Consider the following 12,649-nt stretch of genomic DNA (forward strand, 5'->3'; position numbering starts at 1 on the left):
TTTCTTTTTCGTTAGAGTAAGTGTTAATACTTTATATATGATTCTTTTGCATAAATATACCTACATATGCTTTTATTTTAATTTTTCCAATTACCTAGACTTGTTTATACATTTGAATAAGGCAGTTAATAGCATATAATTGTTAAAAATGCAGGCCTTGTGAGAGGGCCGAGGCCCCTAGGCCCCCTGGATCTAAGTTACAATAATGAATTTGCCCTAAGCCGCTTTTTAAAAAAAACTTACATTGTTTAAAAAAGTTGGGTATATAATGCATACATTTGTCATAGACACATTTCAAGTAAATTATTAAAATGTAGGTACATAAAGTAAAATAAAAAAGGAGAAAGTAGGTAACCACTCTTGTTCTGCAGTTATGTTGTCAGAAGGTGTATATATGTTGAGTGTACCTCGTCATTGAGTTAGTCAATGTAATGTATAATGTATGTGTTAAAATTTATCATTAATAAGAAATGTCTTGAATTCAGTAAGTAAATTAACAATTATTTATTTTCATTAGAGAACTGGAAGTAATAACTGCTTAATTGTATTATAATTAAATGTTTATTAACACATGTGGTTGAGTTGTTTTATAAACTGCTATCAGTGTACAGTACTATAAAACCCCCCGAATAGTGGAAATTGAACTGTAAATGACAATAATGACAATTCACCATTAAATTCAATACCTATCTTATTAAAATATCTGATTTAATAGGTACATAAAATCCTAGTCGCATTTGGTGGATTTTAAAAATAAATAGAAAAAAAAGAATGGGAGTAATTGAACATAATTGTGCAAACTTCTTTCCACTTTTTACATGCATATTTTTATTTAGAGAGAAATACAACAATACAGCATATTATTTTTGTATCAGGGTAATCAACAGTTATAATTAACTATCATATTTATTTAGTTTATTACATCATGTAATGAATCAGTATTATACTTTGTCCAATATTCTAGATCTAACATCTACATATAGTTTGAATTTATTATTGTTTATTATACATTTTAACCATTTGCAAAACTATTGCCTGATCAAATTATGTCCCAGAAAATAACTGTACATTGAATGTTCAATAATATAATATAATATAGTATTATATTATATTTTTACTTTTTTTTAGAGCAAAATTAAATAACAACATTAATCAAAATAATAAATCCCAATTTTCTTTTTATTGGCCAATACAAAAGCTAAATATAAACAAAATATAATCAATTAATTATTTTACAAGTGTTCACTTTTCAATAAAATATTTAAAACTAAAATTCAAATTAATACTTTGAATAAATATAACAATATTATTTTAATAGTAAATTATAATATATAAACGACACGGATTCGGGTACATAAATATTTTTTTTGTTAGTACATATCATTATGTATATCAATGTATACGTACTATTTATAGGAACAAAACACCAAAGTATAATAATATAATATATTGGTATTCAGAATTAGAATCTCATAGTTGTTCGACATAATCTTAATTTGATAGGATTTCATTTAATAATAAATAATAATAATACTCAAAGATTTATAAATTAATGAGGTAATCAAAACTGACGATCAGAGTAAATTTCATAGAGACACAGATTACTTATGCTGTGGTAGTAGTTTTTACATGTACGGAAAGGGGAGGAGGGCAGTTGCTTTGGTTCTGGTAGACATTATGCATCAGTAAGTTAAGTGGGTAATGCGGACTGGCACCGGTGTTAGGCCAATTGTAGCTGTCGGAGGGTACCAACCAGTGATGGCTGTAGGGGGATAGTGACACCACCACTGCTGTCTACCACTAGCTGGGTCAGCTTCTGCCATACCTTGCCCATTCTTAGATGTTGCGTTGTCTCTTTGATGGCACATCCGCATATTGGTATAATTGCTGTATTTGTTCATCTTGCAACACCAATGTCCTTAACTGCAGAAACACTCGAGCTATGTCTTGCAGCATGGCCATCGGCGTGTCTTCTGGCCACATTGACCTGAGACGTCCATTATCTCGCAATACGGCTAATTGCTCACTGTTAAACAAACATTGAATAAAATTTACTAACCTCGCTGTTAAACGAGAAATTGGAGGATATTGATGATGATTAAAAGGAGGAGCAAAGATACTTACAAATTGCCACTGAATATCGTTGTTTTTAAGTATTTGCTCAAGATGTGAGCGCATCTCGCAACAGTGCATGTAGGTAACACCATCTGAACTAGGTCATCTAAGGTTACCATCAAATCTGAATACATATAAGGTTTGGCGTTTATGCAGTGGATTGTTTGTCCTTGAAGTGTCATTTTTTGGATCTGTGTTGAAATATATTATATAGGTACATTATTTATTTATTTATTACCAAAATAAGCGTAAGATTATACACATATAAAAATTTTAAAACAAAATTATTCCGTATTCTGTACAGCAAATAAGGCTAAACGGTAGGTTTTTATTGTGTTTATACTGCTTCGAATTTAATTTAAAACATACAGGGCTGCTATTTATTGTTATATAGCAATTGATCAATAAAGTAAAAATATTGATTGATTGTGAGAAGTTAAGAAATATTCCACAAATATTAAGTATAAAACATAACTTTATTACCAAAGATAAATATTGTATACACATTTGGTTTATAGAAAAACTATACAAATTTAAATGGTCAGATAAGAGAAACTAATGTCTAATGCAGACAGTTACATTTAAATACAAAACATTTATGTACAACGTAGTCTATCAAAATATTATATCATAAATTTAATGTTTAATCTCTATTAGTATCTGATATTTATTTAATGAACATTATAAACGTATCTATGCGATACAAAATTGACTGACGTTTGACACAACTCTAGATAAAAATGTCATTATTGTAAATACATGTAAACTTGATTTTAAATATAAAAACAGATTAACAGTATGTAACATTATCCGATGTAAAAAAAAGGTATCTATATTTTATAAAGTTTTGAAAAATAATATTATTTTATTCTAGGCCTTAATAACATCATTCAATCTTAAAATATTAAATATTAAACATCAAAAATTGTAATAATTTATTAAAAGAAGCAAATATTTATCTTGATTTAATTAAGCAATAGTATGACAATAATAATCTACAACTCAATTTAAATAAATCTAAGTATGTTATTTTCAAAAATATTACCAACTACATTAGTACTTACAATACATTTTAGTACAGATTTATCAATATGTACATATTCTTATAATAGTAGATTAATTAAAAATACTTTGTAATATCTTACTTAAAAAATGAAAGAGTACTTTTTTAGCTCTAGCAAAATTATTTTATTTATATGGTTCATTGGTATGGCATTGTACTTTCTCTAGCCACGATTATGTATTAAATATTACTATTAATTCTTTGATAAGAATTATTTCAATTTAATTCATTATATAAACGTCAAACTTAATTTTATAGATTTAAAATTAAAACTATTATTAACAACTATCAACCTTCTCATACTTATAACATGAGATGAAAAGGTAAAAATAACCTCAATGTTCCTTTTAATAACTCTTGTGGTACCTAATCAAAGCCCTATACGTAAAGGTGTAATATAATTACCAAGTACAACAAAAATGATTTTTCTAGTTCTCTGTTTTAATCAATATAAAAATAATGTTAGTGTTCTAACTCAGATGAATTTTCTTGTATAAAGGCCATACCGGCATTAATCTCTATTTCTTATAGCAGTATTTAAATTTTTATCTATTTTTTTAAAAATATTCTGTTTAATTTTGTAAGATACTTTATTTTATATTAATTGAATGACCTCAACTCATCCACATACCAAGCATATGCTTATAGGATGTGTTGCAATTTTTGCATGTACTAAATACTTTAATGACTTTTATAATTTTTTATGGTGGCAATTAATAAATATTATTATTTTAACCTTGTATGCGCTACTTAATGTGCTCTGTGTCCACATCTGATTAGGTATTCTTGTAAATTCCCATCCAACATTAGGGTGGACAGAAGTCTCTTGTACAGTTGAATGAACAGGGCTAGATGGTGGAGTTGATAAGTCAATGATTTCAGTGGAAATAGTTATTCCAATGGTCCCAACATTTCTCAAGGTGTTACGCTGTTGAGTGTTGGTGAAACGACCATACACGGGTTGCCTTCTATATGACTGCTGAGTTTGAGGAGTAGTCATTATCTGTTGCTGTTGTTGTTGATGCTGTTGTATCTGCCGTTGCTGCAACTGTTGGTGGGCTTGGCTATTGTTAATAGCATGTAGACCATACAATTGACGAATTTGATTTGAGTGTGACATATCATTGCCATTGGTCATTGGATTGTACACAGTTGTCATACATGAGCTAATAGGTACAATGTTTGAGTATGAGACAGTATTACCATAAGTAAAATTTATTTATTTTTCTGTTCTTAGATATTCACAAATTCGATTATTTATATTATTCTGATTACACTCACCCAATTACTGGTGTTGTACTGCCTGCAGGAGGTAGAGGCAGTGGTGGAACAACATGGCCCATACTGTTTGTCAAAATATTGCTTTGAGACATCGTTGGACCCTGCAAATCCAATGAAAACCAAATGTAAAAACTGTTTATTTACTAAAATATATATATTATATACAAGGTGATTTTTTAAGAATGCTCATCCCTAATTTCTCTGTCCATAATACATTTATTCAAATTTAAAATTTAAAATTTACAAGTATATTTGAAGACAATATTTTTAAATTCCTGATATTTTATTAACTACTTAAGGAGTGTCCTGAAGTGATACAAACTTAAATTTTTCAAATGACAACCCACCCTGTTTACTTAGCTGATCGTTTTTTGAAAATGTTGTTGTATCTTAATCAAAATTCTGATGGGTAGATTATGAGTCATGAAAATGGTTTAACAAAAATATAATAAAAATATTTGTTATACTTGGACCATTTCTACAAATAATTTATTTTATATTGATAGATTAGTAGGTAATGCGTTATTACTAACATTTTCAAATAAGCCCCTTTTCTGAGCCCTCACATCTACTCAACCCATTACCATACAGACATTATCCTAAGCACACACAATTATAGAACTCAAAAACTACACTTTCAAATTTTGATTGGTATGGATCAAAGTTCTGCTGAATAATAAAAAATGGTCCTACTTGAAAAACAGAAGTTTGTATTGTCGTAAAATCATCTTTAAGTGGTACAACAAATCTCAAGAATGTGAAAATATGGTGTTCGATTGTATTTAAAAATTACAGAATTTGAATACATGCATAATTAAAGCATAAGAATAGAGCAAACATGCTTAAAACTCATCTTATATATATAGCCAACAATGTAATATTAATTGTTTTAAATGTATTACAAGTTACAACCTACTATTGAATACAAACTCTTAAAATTATTATCTCATATAAAGTCAAATTTGAAGTTAATATTTTTATTAAATTTGAAATTTATATTTAAAAAATGTTTAATATAATTAAAAAATTGTTTGGCTTACTAACTAAAAAATGACCATTAGATTGTAGAAATTGTTTGTAGTAAACAAAAATTTAAAGAGGTTATCTTTTTAATGGTGACAAAATTATAAAGTCAAAAGTATATTACATTGTGAGCTTTAAAAAACAGATAATTGGTTGAAAGTTTAAAAATAAGTACCGCATTATAGCATTGGGCAGCCATACTTTGATTTCTGGTTGCAATAGAATATGCACGAGTTGATGATAGCAGTTGGTCCTCAGTGCTATGTGAATTAACCTGCAGAAGCATTATATATTTATAGAGAATCCAGGATGACATATTATAGAAAAAAATGAGTTAATTGAAATACATGCTGCACCACTGTTAGAATAATTAAAAAAAAAAAAAGCAAAATTGCATGTAAAAAACTTAAACTTAATATTTTAAAATCATTCTTTCTACTTATAAATTATTTTATTAGGTCTAAAATAGTTAACAATTGATTGGGTGGACGTTGTGAGAACGTGTTAAGTCCAGATATTATTTGTGTCATTTATGTCAAGTCACTCAAAAAAAGTCTTAAAATAATTAAGAGGACGCTATACCCCCATGTGTTGTCTCCTTTTTACAAGAGCATAACATCGCAAATTTTAAGTTCAGCAGATCATGTTTAGCTCAGTTAGCTTAAAAATTAGAGTAAATTGACTTTTTATCAAAATTAAAGGTAAGATTATTACGAAGGGCTTCTCATGGAATTTTTTATTATATTATAATTTTAAAGAGAGTTATGAGTATTTAAAAATTGTAAATTGTTTGTATAACTTAAAATACTCATAACTCTCTTTAAAATTAAAATATAATAAAAAGCCCAGGAGAAGCACTCTGTAATAATTTTATCTTTAATTTTAATAAGAGGTCAATTCACTCTAATTGTTAAGCTAACTGAGCTATACGTGATCTGCTGAACATAAAATTTGATATGTTACATTCTTTTAAGGCGGAGACAACACATGCGGGTATAGGGTCCTCTTAAGACTTTAAGTTGAATGAAAATCTGAAAATAAATGTCTATGAGATAGAAAAAGCTATTCTAACAAATAAAATCAAAAATATTTAAGGATTAGGAACCTTTTTTTTTCTCCTGAAAATTCAGCATTTTTGACTTAACGATTTTCTCACTACGTCCGGTCCAATTGATATACATATTTATTTATTAATATTTAATAGTCAATGCCTAAAAATAATAGTAATAAATTATACATTTGAATACCTTGTGAAAAACATAAGGAATTTTATTTTTAAATAACCAAAAGTATAAAAAAAATGTAATCAACCAAGCACATAGCACATACCATTTGATTTTCTGGGCATCCGTTTTGATAGGTGTTCATAATCATTGGCATACTCTGTGGTATAACTGGTGCTGGTGCTGTTAAAGTGTGAGGAATTGTGTTTTCAGTAGGTACTACTTCAGGGGGGGCTCTGATCCAGGCACCAGATGGTCTGACATGGGTAGACTTCTCATTAGTTAGAAGATATGTATCAACCACCTTAGCTGGCCAATATTCTTCAAAATGTGTATCTGATAGAAAATAATGCTTGATATCATCAAGGCGGGTCACTGTACAAGAGTCACTATCAAATAACTCATCTCTGATACCCTGAACTTTACAACAGAACTTGAGATAGGCTAACTTCCAATTTTCCAACTTTATACTTAGATTTGTTAGGTTTTCTGTTTCGCCTTCAAAGTAGAATAGTGGAACATATTTTTGGCTATCATTAATACAATAGGGTACAACAGATTCAGAGTTAATACGTATAAAACCACATATTTCATTGTGATCTGGAGTGATATTGCACAGTAATTTTTTATAGCATACTTCTATGAATTTATAAAACTCATGAACATCTTCTAAACGGGCAATAAAATCTTTTCCTGCAAAGAACATTTCTTTTCCATACACACAATTAGTATGGTTAAGATTGATGTCATTTAATAACTTTGCTTCTGAATCAGTGATAAAATGACACTTCACTGATGTGCATGACTTATAAATATCTGAATGTAAATAATGTAAATAATTGCATAGTAGTTGAGTTTCAGCCATCCGTGTCGATACAAACTTCAAATGTTCACCATTAATCAAACGTATGATATATGGTACATGGAATCCTGCGATTGATTTCCAAGAAAATCTAGCTATATTGTACAAAAGAATATTTAATATTAAGTGTCTTCATGGAAAATTTCAAAACATGAATTTATTCTGGATAACTCACCTTTTCTACTTTCTGCATCTTCACAATCATTAGTTAATTCTTCTTGACTTTTTTTTTGTGTATTATTAGTTGTGATTGGTTTAATAGCCAAAGTTACTGTTCTATTGGCTCTATTTGCATAAACCTTAGCCGGAGAAGCACTCAGTTGTTTTGTTGTGGCTACAGCATTTTTTCGATAACTCTCTTTTAATTTAAGAGCCATAGCATTGATTTCAGCATCATCATTTTCATTTTTAACACTTATCTCTATAATTTAATTATAAAATTTATTATAATATTAGATATGTGATAACCTAAAATGTTATACAATAAAAAGACAGTTCTTAATAAGAAACGTGTGTTGCTACAATGGCTCAGTCGGAAAAAAGAAAATGTAACTTGTATAATTTGTAGAAAAAAAGTAGCCTAGTTTCATGAGCAAATAAACAAAAGTGAGTACTTGTGTTAAATCGGTCAACGGGAAAAGTTGTGTTTGCGTTAAACGGAAAACGCGATGGAACAGGATAAAGACTACATACTACCTTTTGAATCTTCCAATTGGAAAAAATTGAAGAGATCAATAATGATATTTATTTTGTCTCAAAGTATAACGAAGGATACGCAAAAGCAAGCTATCATACTGCACAGAGGTGGACAAGAGCTACAGGATATTTTTTTTGGAATACCAGAGCATGGTAATCCACCAGATGGAACAATGGTATTTCAACACACAAATATCAGGAAAAAAAGATTGTGACAAATGTGGTAATATGTTAAGTTGGTGGCACATATGTTAAATTTTTAATTGATTCAGGATCAAGTTGTAATATAGTATCAGAAGAAACCTGGAAAAGAAATAAAATCAATTATAAAAAAAAAGAAAGTGAAGTATCTCAAAAGTTATTTGCATACTCTAGTAAGAAACCACTTGAAGTCATAGAAAAAGTAAGAACAACAATCAAGATGTTAGACCGTGAAGAAATAGTGGACATATTCGTGGTAAAAGGTAATAACCAATCATTACTAGGGTATGAAACTTCAGTAAAGTTGGGACTTTTAAAAATTGCGTTAAATATAAATGAAATAACGTCAAAAACCTTCCAATAGTAAGAATAATCAATAATTTAAAGACTGAAATAGTAGTCTATGAGTTAAAAAAAATATTCATGGAATTTGGCTTACCTGAGTGCATTAAATAGACAATGGACCACCAATGAATGGGATTTTGTTTAGTCAATTTCTAAATTCATTTGGAATTAAACACAGAAAAGTAATGCCATGTTGCCACAAGCGAATGGGACTGTGGAGCATTTCACGAGAACATTAGGTAAAGCAATCAAAACATCAATAGTATCTCAAAAGAAATGGTAAGAAGCGATTGATGAGTTTCTGATGTCATACCAAACAACACCACATACCACCAAAAAGGCAACACCAGCATCACTAATGTTCAGAGGAAAATTTAGGACTTGGTTACCAGAAATGAAAAACATAGAGACAAATTATGATGATGAGGAAACAGACACAAGAATAAGACAAAACGATACAAGGAATAAAAACATAAGTGCAACAAACAGTGACGCAAGACATGCAGCAACAGAGCATGAACTAGAAGTTGGAGACACAGTACTAGTTAAACAAAAGGAAGTAAATAAATACTCAACACCATTCGACCCAGAACCTCTGGAGATAGTTGAAGTCAAGGGAACCATGATCACTGGGAGAAGAGATGACCAAGGACAAGTAACCAGGAACTCATCACACTTTAAAAAAATCACTACTGAAGAACCAAGGAAAGGTGAAAGGCTGAAGAGAACTCCAAAACATTTTGAAGATTACACTGTTTAAACTGATAAACATTACTATTAGTTAATAATTTGTTACATTGTCACTAATTTATTTTGTATTTTGTTTAGTTAATAAGTTTAATTAAAATTTCAGTTCTCACTCATAAGCAGGGGAGAGATGTAATGATGAGATATGTGATAACCTAAATGTTATATAATAAAAAGACAGTTCTTAATAAGAAACGTGTGTTGTTACAGATAGTTAGATAGTGTTCAAATTATTAAGGTCGTACAACAATGCATCAACTTATCACAGAAGCACACAGGTATATTATGATTATAATTCACCGATTATATTTCACAAATTAAATACAAAATTTAACAGGATATATGTGCATCGATTATATATTTTAATATTTATAATGCAAAAATATAGGTTCTAGAGAATTCTCATTTGATTTTATGCTACCCATAAAAGAAATACAATTTTGCCATGAAAATGGCCATAAAATATTTTTAAAAGGGTCAAGATAATGATGTCAACTAAAGAATTGTCGTAAAGAGAAAAGTATTAGAGTTAAAAATTGGATGAACGGTTTGAGATTACCAATAAAATAGTATTACATATTTTATATACTCTTGTCCTCGTACTTCAGAGACATATTGCAAACGCGAATTGGGTATTTTTTAACATTACATCATTATTTAAACTCATTATTTTATATATTGAATGTATTTTTCACGATGGTTGGCAGAGAAATAAAAAACACGAGTGGCATAATTTAAAATTGTTTTCTCAATATTAGTATAATCATAATGAAATGAATAAATTATTGATTATGTTTTTAATAAGAAAATCAAGATCTATAGAATTATAAAAAAAATTGGAGAAATAATGTCTGGGCTCCTCGATTTATCCTGGTTGTATAATAAATGTCTACATATCATACTTTATCGTACTCTTGCCTCTCATAAATTTATACTTTTAATAAGTGAAAAATTGGTTCACCTTATAATCCAAAATAATTTGATATGGTATATTTATATTAAATAAAATATAGACACCGTAATTTTTTAAATGTGTTCACACAACTTTTAAATACATTTTAAAATTAAAGAACATATTTTCGAATACTTGAGATTTTTGTACCACTTAAAGGATGATCCTATGACACTACAAGCTTCTGTTTTTCAAACAGCAACCCCACTTTTTCACTTTTAGATATTCAGCAGATATTTTTTTGAGAATTTTCATGTATCTAAATTAAAATTTCAATGAGTAGTTTTTGAGTCATGTAAAAATATATAACTTGGTGTAACTACCAAGGCTAATATAGATATGGTAATGGGTTAAGCAGATTTGGGGGCTTAGATGATTTAAAAATATTAGTCTTACAATTTATTTCTTAATAAAAATACTTTGTAAAAATTATCCTAGTATAATGAATATTACATTTTATTCTAATATTACATAGGTAGGTATTAATTATAGTTTATATTTTTGTAATATTATATTTAAGGACAATTATCCATAGTATAAACATTTTAATAACTCAAACACTACTTATTAGATTATTGAATTAGATACCTCAAAATGTTTAAGAAATCAATCACTAAGTAATTTGCAGTAAAAAAGGGGGGATACTCATTTGAAAACTAGAAGTTCAAATCGCCACAGGCACCCCTTAAGTAGTACCTACAAAAAATATTATCAATTTGAAAATATGGTATTTATTTAAATGCCTAACCCATGGGTACTTAAGGATTATAAAAATCAAAATTTGAATAAATTTAGGTACCCATAATTAAAGGAAAAATGGGAGTGGGCATGTTTACAAAATCATTTTGTATAAAATAAATTGTTTATTTTATTCAATTTTAAATACCAGTATGCACTAATAACCAGAGCTGAACGTAGCTTCTCATCATTCAAGTACATCTAACAAATGGCAACCATAATTTTACAGAAATTAACATGGAATACACTTTGATACCTAATTAAATGTTTTTTAATCGTGAACCATGTAAATTGCTAATTTATACTACATACATAGTCACTAACAAAAATGAAATATTGTATTTTGGTGCCTACTGCATAAATAATATGTAGGTAGGTATTGTTCCCTGTACACTTCAAAATTACGAAATAGGTACGATGAAAAACGTGTTAAAATTTGAAACCTTATTATTCATATTTTGACATTTCATTGCACGTTTGGATGCATACTTAACGATTCTAAGCGCATATAAATCCGGTACTTAGAGTTGAGTACAATCGTTTCGTTGTTTGAAATCATTACCTTTGCTTGGCGTAACGCCGATGTTGGAAGTCATTTTTGACGTGTCCGTCGACGGTCTCTAGACGATCGGTGATAAGGGGATCGGGATGGAGCAAAATGCGTTTTCCGACCAAACTATCAGTGACAGCGGCAGTTGCTTCTGGAGAAAATGAAAAAACGGCGAAAAAACGACTGAGCGTCGACCGTCACAACACATTAAATACCTATTAATATCGCGGTCGACGTCGTCGGTAACAACGGAAACCACGGAGCGAGCGAAGCGGAACGCGGATATCGCAGGGAAACGCAGCCGAAGAAAATACTAAAATAGAAATCAACGGAACCGTCGGGCGAACAGCTACACGGCGGGCCGGCGGTGTCGACGGGCGGTGCTACGCAGACGCGACAAATATACGAAAAAGATGTCTTGCGCGGCGCGCGCATTCGAAAATTCGGTATAATCACTAATTTAATAGTCGACAACGCCTGAAATTCACCACAGCCCCGCCGTGTTAATAATTTATTCGATCGAACGTCGAAAACAGCGCACCCGTTGATTGAAGCGAGAAACTACGTGCCAGGCGCGTAGCGCGCAGAAAACTTCTTTTGTTCCAACAGGCAATGCCCACCGTAGTGGTAATGTAAATTAGTGTGAAATTGCATGCTCGACGAGAACACTGTTTTTGTTCTAGTTCTCGCACGTATATCGCCTTGCGTTGTTATCGCGCACATGGCCAGGAAACGAACCGGCGGACGTGTGACGGGGAGCCGAGCCCAGGACGGTACTGTGTAATCTTGTGCGGGGGGGGGAGATTATAGCTAGCCGTCCGTATTCCCTGTGATGTGTAGAATCGTAAAACAA

General features: G+C 30.2%; 1 protein-coding gene across 1 annotated transcript; it reads right to left on the bottom strand.

Moving 5' to 3' along the window:
- Nucleotides 1-1,337: 1,337 nt before the first annotated feature.
- LOC111038272 lies at nt 1,338-12,263 on the bottom strand. Its single transcript, XM_022321306.1, is given in 9 exon segments — nt 1,338-1,893; nt 1,895-2,026; nt 2,125-2,306; nt 3,915-4,344; nt 4,460-4,560; nt 5,658-5,756; nt 6,812-7,662; nt 7,743-7,988; nt 11,809-12,263. Coding segments are annotated over 9 exon segments (2,286 nt in total). The 5' UTR covers nt 11,843-12,263; the 3' UTR covers nt 1,338-1,682.
- Nucleotides 12,264-12,649: the final 386 nt, after the last annotated feature.

The sequence above is a fragment of the Myzus persicae genome, unplaced genomic scaffold (genome assembly GCF_001856785.1).
Source record: "Myzus persicae strain clone G006 unplaced genomic scaffold, MPER_G0061.0, whole genome shotgun sequence".
Classification (NCBI taxonomy): domain Eukaryota; kingdom Metazoa; phylum Arthropoda; class Insecta; order Hemiptera; family Aphididae; genus Myzus; species Myzus persicae.